This window comes from Triturus cristatus, chromosome 4_2 (assembly GCF_964204655.1).
Source record: "Triturus cristatus chromosome 4_2, aTriCri1.1, whole genome shotgun sequence".
In the NCBI taxonomy this organism is placed as follows: Eukaryota; Metazoa; Chordata; class Amphibia; order Caudata; family Salamandridae; genus Triturus; species Triturus cristatus.
The window spans coordinates 67,449,881-67,468,454 of NC_140586.1; the positions used below are offsets into that span (position 1 = coordinate 67,449,881).

The 18,574-nt window shown below is 44.4% G+C and overlaps 1 protein-coding gene across 1 annotated transcript in view; it reads left to right on the forward strand.

The window, feature by feature from the left end:
* The window catches only part of LOC146832993 (coiled-coil domain-containing protein 159-like), a 704,530-nt gene that overhangs the window by 397,480 nt on the left and 288,476 nt on the right, over positions 1–18,574 (forward strand). Inside the window, exon 5 of the mRNA XM_085599880.1 lies at positions 16,530–16,563. Within this exon, the coding sequence (XP_085456006.1) occupies positions 16,530–16,563 (34 nt within the window). The remainder of the gene's footprint in view (positions 1–16,529; positions 16,564–18,574) is intronic.

The following is an 18,574-nucleotide window of genomic DNA, read 5'->3' on the forward strand; positions in this document are numbered from 1 at the left end:
AACACGCTTCAATGGGACTGTATGAGGGAATCAGGACATCTCAACCACAGTGCCCTGTTAGTACGGCAAATAAATGTAATAGATCATGTTAACATCACACTGGAAGTCACAGTGTGTTATTACCACCATAACACACACTTCTTCACACTGTACCATGTATACAATGGCATGAGATATGGAACAAGAAAGTTTTACATGAGTACTTAATAGTCAATGTATTGTTCCTTCTCCTCACATGAGCATATAACCATGCTCTGCCTATGAGGAAAGGAAAATGAATAAGGTTAAACCTACAAAAAAGTCCCTGCGACCTGCAATAGACAACAAACGTCTGTCCTTCCAACAGGGAGGAACCCAGTTGTAGTTGACTTCACCTTAAGGACACGTTTCAGCAATAGGACAACAACAACCTGCAAAGGTCATCAAGTATTCAATTTCCACAAAGCAACCTTGATAAGCTAGGAATCCCCAAAGTATCTCACGAGGTATACTCTCAGCTCCGAGAGAATCTAGAATGGCATCCACAATGGACTGTAGTTAGCTGAGCAAAAGTTGGTGCAATCGCACCCTTAACAGAAACGAGACAAGTGCCTGACCGTCCTGAGACTCCGGCTCCAGAATAATCGACAACGCAAAGGGAGACAGAAGCCTGGATAACCTTTCCGGTCTCCGCCAACATTGACGTATCCGCCACCGAGGATCATGGGGACTGTAGTCCTGAACATGCTCGGCCGAGCTGAAGACTCGGGCAGTGTTCATGATGCATTCACATACGCACCTGCGAATCATGACACTTCCACTAAGGAATGAGCTCTTGAGGGACAAAGCAGGGCCCTTAATCCCGAAGCTATCGAGACGGTCAACCAATAAATTATGGTTGACTGTATCAAAAGCTGCTAATAAGTCTGAAAGAATAAGAGCGGCACACCCGCCATTCTCCAAGGTGTACCTGACTTCCTCCTCAGCGTGGTCTCAGTGCTGTGACAGCTCCTGAAACTGACCGAGTGTGTTTCAGGAGCTCCTGCGTTTGAATAAAAGTGGCCAGTTACTGATTTAATGCCTTTTCAATGATTTTTGCAGGAAAAGGCAACTTGGAAATGGTGCGAAAATGATTAGGGTCACTAGGGTTTAAGCTAGGATTCTTTATCAGGGGGTGTATAGATGGATGCCTTTTCCCAAAGAGTCGGAAACTGTCCAGTCTTTATCATCTGATTGAAGATTGCAGAGAGGCTCTTGGCAATGTTCTCCGGGGCCAGGCGCATAATGGTGGCAGGGCAAGGTTAAATAGGCATGCCTGACTTCGTGATTTTAATCAGGTTGGTTACTTAGTCTTCCGTCAGGAGGGTGAAGTGGGAGAGAATGTAGTGCAAAACAATAAGGAGCTGCAGAGGGAAAAAGACCCAAGTCGCCCTCCTCTCAATCAATATTCATATAAACAGGACTGGGTCTAGGAAGGTATAGTCACACTAGACTGTGGTTCGGATCCCTATATCTTAGGGTATTTTGTACTCCTCTCCTTTCTAACACTGAGGTAGCCACCAACAGCCGTTCACCTTCAATTTTGTAATTTTTTAGAAAGACCAGCTAATTAAAAAGGTTTTACTTAAGGCAATCCCCACTAATGACCTTCTTGGTGTAAAAACCCCACATTAATTACACCAAATATTTTTACAATCCTTGGAAAAAATGTGAGAGAAACAAGATGACACCTCACGTGCGCAACACCAATTGAGCTTGCTGATTGGTACTCACCAGCTCTGCCCACTTTTATCATCATCGGTTGTCATCTTGTCCCAAAAAAATAATAAATCCAGTGTCCACAAGGTTAAACCCAAAATGTGAAGGTATATAGTGCAAACATCACATACCAAAATGCGACTGAAAAGTGAAGTTAAAAAATGAAGTGGATGCACTTTCTATAGGACCAACTTTATTCCTCCTTATATGTGCACTCAATTCAAAACTTAAAAAGGTTGCTTACTGTGCATACCATAGTATTATGCCAACATGTTTCATCGCCAAATTACTTGTAGCGATTTCTTCAGGGCAAATACAGTCGCTTGGCACCGGTAGGGGACACCTCTTAGCCTTTCAATCGGGGACTGCCAAAAGTAAAAACACACACAACACACATAATTCTCACTAGATTGCCACTTTATCTCTCATGGGTCTATTTGTATCTCACGCTCTAGTTTACTCTTTACCCTTATTGAGCCATGGATCCATGTACCAGCTCATTTATTATAGGTCACACCATGAGCTCCATTTGTGATTCCTCGCAGTTGATCCGCACTCAGCTGTGATGCAGATTTTGAAAATAATGGGGTTTCTCATTAGTCCCTGTGACCCACATCGTATTCTCTACCTAGCACTCGCTGCACCGAGTTCTAACTAGGCTACGAAGGAACTCCCACACTTTATTGTAGTTATATGTGGTTATATTACATAGTTCTGAGCAGCTATTCTATGCTAATCACAAGTAATGGGAATAAATACCATTTAACAGAGTCTCCGTCATCTCTTTAGTTAGTTACCGAGACTCCCCGTGCTCCTTTTAGCAACACGACCTTCTTAGCAATTCCGGAGATCGAACAAGGGTTTACAGACTCTGAAGCTGTTTAAAAACACATACCACCCTCCTTTTAAGTCGTCTCCTTACCACCCAAGGCCTCACGGAGCTCTGTTTCTCCACCGGTTAGCGGCATTCACTCTCCGCCTCTATTTTGAATCTTTCGCGGTACGACGGCAACGTCCCCGCGTCATCCCCGTGGGCGCCATCTTGGATTGGGGTGAGTTCCATAACTCGCTTCACACAAGTCGGTGATTTGTAGTATATTTTCCTTACTCTTCGTTATGTTCTTACTGAAGTGGTGCTACCTTGACCCATCCATAGTATGATGTATATATCCGATATTCCTCACATGAAAGGCAGAAATATATAGACGAACTGGGCTTAATAACATCTCCCTTTTAAGATGGCGCCCTTAGGTGACGGTAATATTGCCTATGAGGGAAGGTGATATATGTTAATATACAAGAATCGTTATCAGGCTTGCCTTTCATGATCTGCATCACAGCTGAGTGAGGATCAACTGCGAGGAATCACAAATGGAGCTCGTGGTGTGACCTATAATAAGTGAGCTGGTACATGGATCCATGGCTCAATAAGGGTAAAGAGTAAACTAGAGCGTGAGATACAAATAGACCCATGAGAGATAAAGTGGCAATCTAGTGAGAATTATGTGTGTTGTGTGTGTTTTTACTTTTGGTAGTCCCCGATTAAAAGGCTAAGAGGTGTCCCCTACCGGTGCCAAGCGACTGTATTTGCCCTGAAGAAATCGCTACAAGTAATTTGGCGATGAAACATGTTGGCATAATACTATGGTATGCACAGTAAGCAACCTTTTTAAGTTTTGAATTGAGTGCACATATAAGGAGGAATAAAGTTGGTCGTATAGAAAGTGCATCCACTTCATTTTTTAACTTCACTTTTCAGTCGTATTTTGGTATGTGATGTTTGCACTATATACCTTCACATTTTAGATTTAACCTTGTGGACACTGGATTTATTATTTTTTGGGGACAAGATGACAACCGATGATGATAAAAGTGGGCAGAGCTGGTGAGTACCAATCAGCAAGCTCAATTGGTGTTGCGCACGTGAGGTGTCATCTTGTTTCTCTCACATTTTTTCCAAGGATTGTAAAAATATTTGGTGTAATTAATGTGGGGTTTTTACACCAAGAAGGTAGAGGGAGAACATCGGAGATGGTCAATTAAGAATTATTTGTAAAAACACCCTTGAGCATGTGGCCTGCGCTGCGATTAGGGACCTGCTCCAGTTGCTGAAGCCAAGACACGCCATGCTGTCCAGTAAATTATCTATCTTTGTCAACACGTGACTCCAGAGGAAAACTAAAGTCCCCTACGAATGTGAAACTAGATAAGAGCAAGCTGTCCTCTAATAGAAAATCGACCTCTCGATTGAACTTATTTCATGGTCCAGGTGGACGGTAAATTAACATGCCATTCTAGGACTGAGTTTTGGGTAATTCAAAGTTAAAAGATAGTGCTTCACATACCACCGCTGGTATAACCTGGAAGTGTACAGTGAGGTACTCTCGATGGACAATAGCTAGGCACCACCTTTTTTGTGTGGCCTGTCGCCCTGAAGATTGAGTTTCCTTGTGTGACTGCTAAGACCAGGTAAGGGCCTGAGGTGGAGTTTACCCATGTTTCTGACACAAGAACTGAATCCGGTTTACGTTGTTCAACAAAGAGGGAGAACTCTGTTTTATGCTTAATAATTGACCTTTCATGTAGGAGGGCGCACGTGCACATGCCAGAGTTAATTGAACCTTTTTCTGGTATTTGCCTTTCCGATTGTAGTGACCAGGAAGAGTTCTCCTGCCAAAGGGGAAACAGCCTTTACAACAAGGTTTTTACCTTGTTCTGCCTTTACCACGCATTTTTTAGCATCCATATTTTACCGCAAATATGAATTTACAATGCATGCCAATACCACGTATTTGAGGTAAGTTAGGGGAGGTCTCCCCCCACAAATAAATTGTTTTAAATCTAAAAACAATGCATGGTATTGGCATGCGTTGTAAATGCATATTTGCTGTAAAAACCTGCGTGCAAAAAAATGCGTGGCAAAGGCACACAATGTATTTACATGCGTTGTAGCACTGTACAACCCTGCCAAAGTAGATTATCTGCTAATTTCTTGCAGCCCTGGCAGGTCGGATACATGGAAGTGGCTATATTGTCTGGTTTAATTTTCAAGCACTTGGAGATCTTGCCTTCAGGATTCATCACTCACAGAATCCCTAAAAACGTCCACTCGCCTAGACCTCCTGCTCAATACTCCTCTATACACCTTACTCCCCCCATCATCGAGGCTCCCCGTCCTCTCTCTTGCATGCTCCTCAACTGCAGATCAGCAGTACAACACGCCACAGACATTGCTGAAGCTCTACTCGCTGAAGAAATTGACATCGCTTTCCTCACTGAATCCTGGCTCAATGTCCACTCCACCCCCATTCTTGACATTCTCACCCCTCCAGGGTACACCATCATCAGACAAGACAGACCGATCAAAACGGGGGGAGGACTAGCCATCATCCACAAGGCAGGAATACAGATTACCAAACTTAAACCTGCAGAATACCTATTGTTTGAATACCTGGGTGTCGAACTCACTGCCAAGGGCACCTCACCCCTCAAATTCCACACCATCTACCATCCTCCTGGAGAGCGTACCCTTTTCCCTGAAGAACTAACAGACCTAATATCACGGTTCTCTATGACAGACACTAAAGATGTGTTCCTGGGTGACTTCAATATCCACTGGAATGACTCAGAAGACTCCACTACCCAGAACCTATCCAACCTACTTGAAATATATAACATCAAACAACTCTACAATAAACCAACTCACATCGAAGGTGCAACACTGGATGCGATCATTACCAACAATGATCTGGTCTCTCTGAGAGCGATTTCTCCCATTGACTGGTCCGACCACCACTTCATCCTGTTCAATATTGATGCACTTGTCTTCCACCAACCTATTCGTGATGACAAACCTAAACACTGGACCAGAAATATCAAAGCAATCCCTTTATCCGAACTTGAATCCAGGATTCATGCCCATCTTCAACTCCAACCCTCATCATCGACAGCCGGTGACCTCACTACACACTTTAACTAAAAAATGACAGAGGTTCTAGACCAAGTAGCTCCTCTCAAACTCAAACAATTGAGGCGAACCAAATCTAAACCCTGGTTTAACATGGATCTGAATGAGGAAAGGCGTCAACTCAGACAAACTGAAAGGTCTTGGAGACTAAACCCCTCGACCTTACACCTAGCGCAACTTAGATCAGCTCGGCAAGCATACAAAAAACACATTTTCAGTGAAAAGGCATCTTTCTTCCGCAGCCAACTAGATCTGGCGAAAAACAGACCAAGAGAACTCTTCAACATTGTCAAAAGCCAAACTAACTACACTCCCTCTCAAGAAATCAAAGCCACCAATGAGCGTTGTGAAGAAATAGCCACCTTCTTCACTAATAAAGTCTCGAAAATTGATCAATCCTTCATCCAAACCTCTAACCCTCCTTCCCTCTTAACCTGCCCCACTCTAACCACCCCTGATTATTCAGAAAGAGTTCTTACCAAGGACAATCAGGTCTGCCTCCATCTAAAAAACAATGTGCATTGGTCCGACTTTGAGCTAATGTCGGAAAATGAGGTTTTCAGTATAATTTCTAACCTAAACCCTTCCTCCCACACTATGGACCCCATCCCATCCACAATCATAAAAGAACTTAACCACACCATTTACCCTTTCCGGATAAAAAGCATCAACGCCTCTCTAACCTCAGGCTGTGTCCCAGACTCCCTTCAACTGGGACAAATCACACCCATTCTCAAAAAACCAGGGGCTGACCCTAATGATCTCAACAACCTCAGACCTATCTCCAACCTCCCATTCCTTGCAAAAACATTGGAGAAATGCATTCTCCACCAACTTAACAAACACATTGATGAGTTCAACCTCCTCGACACCTTTCAATCAGGATTCAGGAAAGGCTGTAGCACGGAAACAGCTATGCTCCACATCTCTGACGATATTCACAAGGCTTTAGATGAAGGTGATGCCTGTCTACTCATCCTTATTGACCTATCTGCGACATTCGACACAGTAAATCATCCAGCGCTTCTGGAGACCTTGTCAAAGCGCTCCGGCATCAATGGTACAGTACTAAAATGGTTCACCTCCTTCCTTCACTACCGCTCGCAACAAATTAAAATCAACTCCTGTCTCTCGAAGCCAACAAAAGTCACACTTGGGGTCCCGCAAGGCTCGATCCTCTCCCCGGCCCTCTTCAATCTTTTCATGGAGCCCCACACAATCATCTTGAAAAAAGCTGGAGTGAATTACCACCTTTATGCTGATGACACCCAAATCCATTTCAAAATCAAGTCTCCCAGCGACATCCAACACCTCGATGCCACTCTAACCGAGATCCAAACTTGGTTCAACGCTAACCACTTAAAGCTCAACCCAGATAAAACATAACTAATGCTATTCTCTCCAATAAGCAACCATCGTCCAATCCAAGAGCGGCTCAAGAATCTGGTCGCCCTAAACTGCCCCATCGTCCTATCCGACTCAGTTAAGTCTCTAGGCATCACCCTTGACAAGAACTTATCTTTGGAGGCCCACATCAAAAACTCTGCAAAAAGTGCTCTTTTCTCTCTAAAACACCTCAAGAAATTGAAACCTTTTCTTCCCCATGATGACCTCAAGACAGTAGTCCAATCCCTAGTTCTCTCTAAAATCGACTACGGGAATGCCATCCTAACAGGGACTCCAAAAGCTCACCTAGCCCCTCTAAGGGCAGTGTTGAACATGGCCGCTCGACTCGTATCTGGAGTAAAAAGATTTGATCACATCACCCCAGCTCTCAACTCCCTCAACTGGCTTCCCATGGAAGGGAGGTGTATTTACAAACTGGCCTGCATCACACACAAAACCCTTCACTCTCCGGCCCCTAACTACCTGAACAACAAACTGGTTAGAGCAGGTCAATCCAGAACACTGAGAAGCTCAAATTCACTCCTTCTTATTCCTCCGAAACTGAAAAAGAAAACCACACAAAACCGATCGTTCTCTGGCAACGCTCCCAGGATGTGGAACGCTCTCCCTAGAGTCCTCTGATGCAACCCCTCCTTCTCCTGTTTCAAAAGCGACCTGAAAATCCATCTCCTTAACAAATACTTTCCTGACCAACGTCAACTAACCTAGACTTCAATATCCGAGTTTACTCCTCTCGCTTGACATTCAAGGATAGTTGATGACCGGACTGTGTAAACCACCTTATCTTCCATGCTATATTTTATTTATCCCTAGTTTTGCTTCCTGACTGCCTGCCTTCTATGTAATGCAATGTCCGTCTGTTTTTCTTCACAGTATGTATGTAAAGTGCTCTGATACCCACGGGTCAAGCTAGCGGTATATAAAACTTTTAAAATAAAATAAAAATAAAAAGCAAGGCTTCGAAGGAGTAACATCTCCTGGGGGGCCGATTTGTCCCAAAACGGCCAGGGGATTTGGCGCTAGGCACAGTCTGGGCGCGAAGGACGCAGACGGGCTTGCCTTTGGCATGCCTTTGGTGTGCCGCGGCGCGGACGCGCTGACTGTAGCGATTGGAAACCAGTGGGAAAAACAAACACAAACCGAGGTCCAGCAACTCCGCTTACCTTTGACAGACATAAAGGCAAGCTACTGGTGAATAAAAGACAAACTAAAAATGGAAAATCATAAAATAGTTAAAAAGGGTTCAATAACCCGCTAAAAGATGGCGCCCAATACTGCAGGAGCCAGGCACCTTCTGAAAGAAAGGGCACCAGCATGCTACGGGGGAGAGGATGTGGTCCGTCGGCTGTGCTGCCGCCTCTGGTGCAGGAAACCAGGGTTCGAGCCTCGAGGTCGCGTCCACATCCTGTGATTCTGGGCAAGTCACTTAATCTCCCCGTGCCTGAATGTGTAATGTAAATACGGTGCTCATGTAAAGCGCTCCAATACCTTTGGGTCGAGTTCGCGCTATATAAAAATATGCAAAAAAAAAAGTAAAATGGGCTAAATTGTACCATGAGAGCAAGAGCAAAATCAAGCCTCCGTTTCGGAGGTGCGGATGCGCTGACTGTAATGTTAAATAGCCTGCCATTGGAGGGGGGCATCTCCGGGGCGTGGTCAAGTTCCAATGCTATTTAGCGCGTGGCTAGGAAACAAGTGGGGAAAACAAATAACACAAACTGGGTGGGGCCCAGCAACTCCGCTACCATTGACAGGCTCCCCTGTAAAGGCAAGCTGCTATCGAATAAAAGACAAACTAAAATAAAGGTGAGAAAAGGGCAATCATAAAATAGTTTAAAAGGGTTCAATATCCTGCTAAAAGATGGCACCCAATACTACAGAAGCCAGGCACCTTCTGAAAGAAAGGGCACCAGCGTGCCTACAAGGAAAGTAAAAAGGGCTAAATTGTACCTTTGTGTAGCTTGAGGGGAAAGAGCAAACAATGTATTGCTTTATAGTAAGAGACATCCTGACTTAATAGTTACCAACAGTCAGTGCTGAGCTAAAAACTGTATAATGAGGAAAAAGAAAGAATAATAATAAAGAAAAAAGAAGTTCAACACAAGATCTCTTTGAACCACATTAGGTAACAAAGAGTACATGATGAAATGCTATGTTCCAATGCCTGCTGAAACGTAGTGTATCCTACTGTGTGTACTTAATCAGCTAGGTGGGATGTCTGACGGGGATGTTGTGGGAGTAATTCCCATCATTCAACCTGGACAGGGAAGGGGGCAAGGGGGAGGGTATGAGGAACACGGTCCAGTTAACATGGCAAGGCGTAGGCAGGACGGGACAATTGTGTGCGCCATACGAGGGATATAGTGTGGGGCACTGCGGAAGCGAGGCCAATGCACCACATGGAATGGTAGTGATGTGTCGACAGTGCCACAGGTTGATGTATAGGTAGTGAGGTATAAATCACAGAGGGCCAATTCACAGTGGGCGTTTGTCTGTTTTGGCTTCCACGTTGTGTAGGAATGTCTCCCAGCACACACCACTTGTGACAGAGGTTCCATTCATATGGAGCAACATGAGAGTGTGAGCTTCCGCTCTGCTCCACGTTAGTAAGACACCGAGCCAGCGCTGGAGCTCCAAGGGGACAGGAGCCTTCCATGCCATGGGTCGGCTGCGTTTGAACAAAACTAAGGCCAAATCAATGAAACAGTGAGTATGCTTATTTCCCTTCGCACAGGGACGTAGACCCAGCAAGCAGGATTCGGGGGTGGGCATTACAATATGTACAAACATCTCAGCCACTGCAGAGGTAACCATCAGCCAAACTGGTTGCAACACCGCACAGAACCATACTATGTGGAAAAAGTCTGCATTTTGTAGCTTGCAACAAGGGCATTCCAGGGAGAGTGCTGGGAACATGTGCCGGATGCGCTGTGGAGAGAGGTAAGTATGGTGTACATAATTGAACTGCTTATAGAGGAATCTGGGGTTCCCCCTCACTAGTTGTAGAGTGGGCCCATCCCGCATCCGATAATGGTTGCTGTAACACTCTATCCCACTTAGTTCGCGCCTTCGTTGCGTATATAGGAGGTGGAGTATTGAGGGAAGTGTAAAGTGGCTTGGCTGCATGACACACGCCAGTGGCTGTCAATAGTATATTCAAGATCACTGAGGTGGAGGGCTCTTCATCCCCGCCAATCCATGTTTCGCGTACCACACGTGAACGGCATGAAAAGTTAAAAACTACCCTGTACTCAGCCCGTAAGTGTCCATACCTTCCTGGAATGCCATGACTGTGCCCTCGTTGTAGAGGTCACCGACTTGTGTAACCACCGCGTCATTCGACGGGGTCAGATCAGGGCATTGTGCTACAAGACGCAGACGCGGTAGTTCCTATATGGCAATTGAGGGAGAGTATATAAAACGGAGGCCCCTAGTATGCACATGCCTGGCCAGCAGGAGTGAGCCACCGATATCTGTCTGGTTTCGTTCTGTGGTTGGCTAGTTGCATCAGAAAGCCATGTGTAGATGCTTACATCCTGCAGCACTGCTCGCACCAGCAATGTCTTGGGGCAGCGCAGTGTGCAGAGCCATGCTATCATTTTATTTAAAATGGGAAATTATCTCACCGTAGACCAAATATCTAATGAGTCATTGAAGAGATGTCATAATCCTAATGAGTAAGAGCAAAGTAAGCAATGGACTAAAGATATATATATAAAAAAAAAAATGATACAATTTATTAATAATAATATACACTCTAAGCCACTTCCAGTTTAGATAAATATCATATCACTCCTCCTATTACAGGTTACAATCTAAATATTGTTTCATAAAGCAATTTTTAAAAAGCATTTGTTAAAACTAATGTGATCGATACAGTTATAAAAACAGTAAAATCAATGCAGTTGTTAAAAAACAGTCTAATCAATACAGTTGTTGCAAAACAGTTGACGCAGCGTTTCGGTGACTTCTTGATGTTTAACACCTTCCTCAGGACTAACAACGTTTTATACAATTAAAATCTTTTTATCTATGGAATTTCCTGGGGCCAAACTTTATAGGCTGTTTATAATTTTCCAGGAGCCATTTATATCTTGGCCTGTCACCCAATGATATGTTCTTATATTCGTTAGAGCCACCGTGTCAGCTTCTTCTAAAAGTAGTTGTTTGAATTTGATAAAAGCAATTTCTTCCTTCCTTTTGTGGAAATAGGATTGATCCTTATTAACGAATTTGCCACTGAGCTTGTATAACAACGCTTTTTCAATTGGCACCTTTATGCTCTCATATTCGAAGGTTTCCCATATAACCAGTCAGGTCGAAGTTTCGCGGCCTCCCTGCTCTAACGGATTCCAGGAGTTAGGAGGAACAGACATGAATTTGGCCAGTTCACACGCAAACTGCAAACTGCACCAAAGTAGTCTAATATTTGTATTCGAACAGGAAGCAAAGACCCAATATCGTGCAGAAAGACCAGGGCATGGTCTGCGTATAGCGAGATTATGTGGTGCACACCCCGTTCAGGAATACCCAGCCTGTTGGCAAAGTTGACAGGCCAAAGGTTCCATTGTCAATGCAAATATGAGAGGGGATAATGGGCAGCCCTGTCTAGTGCCTCTGGAAATGCTGAAGCTGTCAGTGATCAGAGATCAGTCTTCACCCGCGACGAAGAAGCAACATAGAGGGTGCGTACCCAACCCAGGGACCCCAATCCAAACCCCATGTTGCTAAGGGTTGACAGGAGTAAGTCCCACCTGAGGGTTTTAAAGGTCTTTTCTATGTCCAATTACACCACAACATGACCTATGGTGTTGGCCGGTGTGTTGTGTAAAAGACGCAGAAGACAGCGGATATTCAGAAACGTATTGCATCCCGGGATCAAGCCGGATTAATCGGTGCAGACTAGCAAGTGTAAAATGGGAAGAAGGTGGTTCACCAACACCCCGCCCAGAATCTTACACTCCAGATTTAGTAAGGAGAGGGGACAGAAAGTGCGAACATCCCACGGGTCCCTACCGGGTTTCGGTAGAACAACTATCAGGACTTCGCCAAGTGAATCCAGAAGACAGCCCTGTTCCCTAGCCTCACCACGTCAAGCAGGTATTGGGGGGTTTGAGCAGTGAAGGTGGCATAATTATTGAATGGCAAACCATCATTGCCCGGAGTCTTGCTATGAGCAATCTGGGAGATAGCCGCCTGAATTTACGCCAGTTGTAGTGCTTCGTCCAGCTCGGACCGCCGCAGTATGTTCAGCTGCACCAGCTATGATTCACTGAAGAATGCACATGTGCGCACAGGGGCATGGTAACCGGTACACCATAACGTTCTTGATAATAATCTCAAAAGGACGCATTAATGGGCAATTGCGAGGTAGTCAATTCACCACCCGGTAAGCAGAGCACACCTATGGGGGAGCGCTGTTGATCTTCCCGAATGAGCCATACCAGTAATCTTCCCGAGCGATCCCCTTCAGCATGCTGTGGGGCTATACTTTGCCTATAGTCATGTCTACTCGAGCGATTCAGCCTTGTTGCATTGCTTGCGCAGCTGTTGAAGCTGCTCCGCTGGAGCCGCACGAGCAGCTACTCGTAGGAGTGAAGATCACGCTCGATGACTGCTTGTTCCTGCGTCACATGTCTATAAACCCCCCAAGAGCCTGGGAGACAGTGGCCCAGCACCACCTCCTTGTGGGCGTCCCACTCATTACCACAAGACATTGCGGTGCCATCATTGAGCTCAAAGTATTGCTCAATACATTGCGCTAAGTCTGTGCTGAAGGAAGAATCACACAGGGCCTCCACTTAAAATTGCCAATTAGGCATGACTGGAAGCTGTCAGCCCCAGCGCAGGGTAAGCAACAACGGACAGTGATCGGACAGTGTGCGTGCCAGTATTCCACCCCAGACAAATGGGCGCTAAGCTGGCCAGTGCACAAAAAAGGTCTTTCCTGGTGAGTACGTCTTGCACCTGTGAGTCCCTTCTGGTTTGACATTAAGCGTCTTCAACGTCTATAACTGAGTGTGACCCAGAAAAACCTAGTCTAGTGCTGTAGCATTCCTTGACTCTGCCCTCTCAGACAGAATACACAGGAAAAAATCTACTTTTTGTGGCAGGGGATTTCAACTGCACTCTTGAGCCCTTTGTAGCCACTCCCTTAGATATGACTTTAGAGCAGGACACAAACTGGAAAATTCCCCAGATAGAATAACCCACAGTTAGATGGACTGGAAAAGCAGCCCATGTGCTTGCCCTAATGCTAAAGTATGATCTGAGAGCTACAAATGGAAGGACTAACTCTGATCGGAAGGGCAAAACGACCTATAATAGACCTGGCTACACAAGCCAGATTGATTATTGTCTCGTTGACTGTAGGCTTTGGGCTGCTGTACACAACAGGGAAGTGGTCAAAAGAATAGATAGTGACCACAATGCTCTGAGTTTTACTATACTTAATACTATAGAGGAAAAAGTTGCCTATAGGGGCTCTAGGGTTATGGGTGCATTGTACCAAGCCAACAATCTAAGGGCCATAATATGGGATTGGGTGGGGAAAAAACCTGCAGCCCTTGTAATAGCCAAGAGTATAGTACTAAAGGAGGTGAAATCCTGACAGCTACAGGCCTTTTAGCTTAATAGACTCTGTGCAGAAAATATTCTGCAAAGAAATATTGGCGTGCCTCTGGGAGTGGATTACTGAAGGATATATCCTGTTCGAACTTCAGGCAGGGTTAAGTGCAAATATCAGCACCCTGGACCAGGTCTTCCATTTTATTTGTATATGTTGGAAAGAGGTGATTTTAAATGGAGGCAAATTGTTTGTAGCGTTCGTGGATTTGCGAACAGCTTTTGATTTGGTGCCAACGGGTAAACTCTGAAAGGTGTTGGCTGAGATGGGAATCCTCACTCATCTATTGGATATTTTCAGGAGAATACACACTGAAAATGTGGCCCAGATAGGGGGGGAGAGTAGGGGCAACTAACAGAGCCCTTTAAGATCAAGCATTGAGTCAAAAAGAGGTGCGTCCTAGCCCCTATTCTGTTCTTGTTGTACATTAACGGGTGGTGGGTTACCTTGATAGCGATTGATGTGATGCCCCGAAAGTTTGGAACAGAAGGGCCTTGGCCCTTCTTTTTGCTGATGATACTTTATTGATATCCAGTTGCTGAACCACTTCAGTTCCTTCTGTAATGAGCGGGGTCTGGAGTTAAACAACATAAAGACAAATAGATATGGTCTTTTCAAATGGTGCCCTGAAGCCATTCAAGAGACATATGCGTGTTGGCGAGAGCCCGATTGATTTGGTTGCTAACTTTGATTATTTAGGTTTTAGGTGTAAAGCTCACCCCTAATCTGAGTTATGCTGTACATCTTGAGAAAGTACATTTAATACTCATTCAGCAGACCTCAAGTATATCAAAGATCAACAGAAGGACAGTTTCAAAAAGTGACCCAAGCACTCAAAATCTATAATACCAAGGCTTTGGGATCAGCTTTGTATGGGGCAGAACTTTGGGGATATGGGAACACTCATAGTCTATCTGTGTTTGACAATCGATTCATACGATCCCTACTCAGTCTCCTGGTGAGCACCCCTCTAGCCCCAGTTTTTCTGGATCTGGCCCATAGTAAGATATTACATAAAATAGAGTGCAGACTTTTAATATTCTGGCATCGGTGTGGTCTACAGAAGAGCTTCCCTCCTACCATGTGGGTCTTATGGATCTTATCACCTCCCCAAAATGTGTTTGCTGCATTCCCTAAGGACACTTCTGAGGACACTGGGGATAGAACGGTACTGGACCAATCAGGGGAAACTGTGTTTGATATCCAGAGGTAGGGTTAAAGAAATGTACTGGGAACATATCTTAGTGGAGAGAGTATGACCAAACCTACTCATTTCACTCACCCTTGTGTTCATAGACTTTAAACCCTGTCTTAAATACAAATGAACCATTGATGAAATTGTTCCAGTCTTAGTGCGCAAACTGTATCTTCAATTTAGATAAAGGACACTTCCTCCTAAAACTTTCTTCTCTTCAGTAAATGGCTACCTCAAGTCCCACTTGATGAGCTGTGTCCAGCATGTGGGGGAGGACCTGAATCCTTGGTACATTTACTATTTTTTTGCCCCTGCTACATGACATGAACTTGAGGTCAAGGTGGATTGTCCCTCTATGTAGGAGCATTGGCACCAGACACGATCTTGAAGCATTTAGAATCCTTAGCACTGACACAAGGAGAGTTGCGGTCTTTGGTCTGGCAAAATATTTGATGGCCCTTTGGATTAGACGCTCAAAGTGTCTTCTGTGAAAAGGGCTTTCACATGGTGTGATATGTGGCCACTGGGCATCTGTTTCCTTTTTAATATTATCCAATGGTTTTATGTTTTTTACCTAGTGAAGATCTATATTTTTTAGTGCTTAGGGTTTTGCCTTTTTAAACGCCTATGGTTGGTCGGGGTTGCCAACCTTGTTTTAACAACTTATTTAAAACAAATGGTGTATACGTTGATTTAGAAATTGTTGTGCAGGTATGGGAGCACTCTCCTTTGTGAAGCTCCCAAATCAATTGATTAGATAGGGCAATGCCCAATTTAGTGTTGTCATATCATGATTGTTGATGGGATGCCTGGTGTCTGCTCTGATTATGATTGTTTTATGTTGTAGTGTAATCTTGTATGTGCAAGCTTGTACTTTTTAAGATCTAAGCAATCGAAAATAAAGCTTGATGATTATGATATTTATCATAGGGGGGCTCTACTGGAGATATACTATCTGCTTTTAACCATATCAAAGGCACCTAAATAAACGGATACCTTAGTGACCTCTAGGTTTTTTATTATCTATTCTCCTGTAGACCCCGTTAAGCTAAATCTCAGAAGTGCTCCCTGGAAAATGGTTGAGCCCGTCCTGGTTTATAGGGCAGAGGATGAGACCTGATGATGAAGCATGACACCAATAAGGTGTGTGAGGGTCCAAAGAACTCCCCGCAGGGTCATTGGTACTGAGATTGTTACACAGGCAGAACACCTTTTGAACAAATATTGTTGTAGGATATTCTACGTGTAATGAGTTCAGAGTAGACCTTGGGTCCGCTCTAAAAGAACCGCTACAGTGCCACCCAAAATCTATTACAAAACCGTCATCACTCTCAAGGCTAAGCCTAAGCCCAGGCCCCCATATGGACATCCCCTAGGGTCCCCCAACACTGTTGTCAACATTTTTTGTTTTTTCATAGTGTAGGGATTGGGCATCATCCTCTGGTTATGCCCAGTCACTCGTAATTCCATCAACAAGTGTGGCCAGTCCCATCCCAGTAACCAGTCTGGAACTCTCATAGAACACAAACTGAATTTAGATTTGTAGCTTGCTTTTCAGGGAATATTTAATAACATGTACTTTACCTATTTTTTTTCAGGATGAAGGGAACATTGAGAGTAAAAAGTTGTACGGTAAGGGGACTTTAAATTACCCACAATCAGCCTTCTCCCAGTAAGCAGTCAAACAAGATCACAAATATAAGTGACAACTTTCATGCAGCCACGGATGGCAGAGGTTTATAGGCACTGCCAGTGGCAGGCCCATGTTTAGGTCATGGCTAGAGACCCCTTTAGCTGCCTGCTGGCAAGACCTATTGCTTCCGCTATATATGACATTTACTTAGAGTGGGCTTTGGGTCAGCCCCTTACTCATGATTGGATATATTGTTATCTATTTAGGTGTCTGATTTTGATTTGAAGACTTCCCACAGGAGCATTGTGGTCTCCCAGTATTGTGGTTGGATGAGTTGTATTCTTCCTCTGTGGAAGTACATGTGTTTCCATGCTCACTCCCCTGTTTGTTTCTGTGCCTCTGCCATTCTCTATTTTCACTCTGTTCCTTCTCCCCTGATCTTAGATGCTCCCTGCTCTGCTCCCTATCCAGCTTTACATTTTTTAAATGTCTATATATATATATATATGCAGTGAACAAGGCGGTTTTGCCGCCGAAACGCGTCTGACCGAGTTTTGGAATAAATCGTCTTCTGTGTCAAAATTACTCACGGAGTTGGTGCCTGTTTGTTGAAGAGACTATCAGGATGTTAATATATATATATATATATATATTCACTGAAAAAACCATAGGTTTCACACATGTTATAGTTAGCTGGACATTTTACTGATAAAAAAACCAATGAAATTCCCCCGTTATAGTTACTTAGGCAACTATAACTCACGCGACCGTAATCCTCTGCTGATGCTAATACTGTATTTAGACACTTATTTGCCCATGTCTTCTTCCATTAAATTTTAGCTATACATATATTACAAATATTTTTGTTTCATAAAGACACATATGTCATCAGCAGAGGATTACGGTCGCGTAAAATGTCCAGCTAACTATAACATGTGTGAAACCTATGGTTTTTTCAGTGAATTTGCAAGGTTTTTTAAATGCTAATTCCTAACTATAACGTGTGTGAAACCTATGGTTTTTTCAGTGAATTTGTACGGTTTTGTAAATGCTAAGTTACTTTACGCCATTCGTGGCGTGCGCGGCCACTTAACGCAGTTCGTTCCGTGCACGCACGGTGCGCTTCGCGCACCATGCGCGCACATTGAGCACGCGGTGCGCGAAGCGCACCGTGTGCCCACGTTACGCTAGATGGGCCATGAACGCACGATGCGCTTCGCGCACCGTGCGCACATGGAGGACATATGATGAGCATCGTTGTGACAGGTAAAATATATGTTTTGCTTTGCTGTTATATGTCATGCACAAATGGTGCCCTTCGGGCACCATTTGCACATGGGGTGGTGAGAGTGTGGATATTTTTTGATTTTTTTTATTATTTATTACCGTACGCGTACGGTAAGCGTAATCGGCGGAATTTTCGAAAAAAATAAAATTGCCTTTTTTCACTTGGGGGATCGTTGGGGACTCCCTCAATATGGCTAGGTGCTTGGGAGCTGTCTAAACAGCCCCTTTACATGTTTTTGCCCTTTGTTTTTCAATCCCCTGTCTGAGTGCGAGAGAGAAAATGGCGGCCGCCGCTTCCTGGTTTCGACCGATTCGAATGTTTACTAAGATCTATCAGCCAATCAGAATCGCGCTCGCGCACGTCACCGTACGCGCACGGTAAGCGCACCGTAAGCTGGCTCAGATATATATATTGATTTAAAGGCTATTTTCTCAGGAACTACTGAACAGATTTACACCAGACCTACAAAAGGCACTTCCTTGACCTGAGGACTACCTCTCTGCCAAATTTCAAGGAACTCTGTTCAGCCGTTCGGGCTGTAGCTGTGTCTAAAGGTCCTATGGAAAAATGCATGGGAAAAACGCGTTTTGGGACCCCCTTTTATCTCAGCCCCCGCTTGACGAATCCCCCCGAGACTTTCAGGGTAGGAGCAGAGCTCAGCGCCCCACCTATTTTGAAAATTTGGCGAGGATTCGTCGACCGGCGCCAAAGTTATTCAAAAT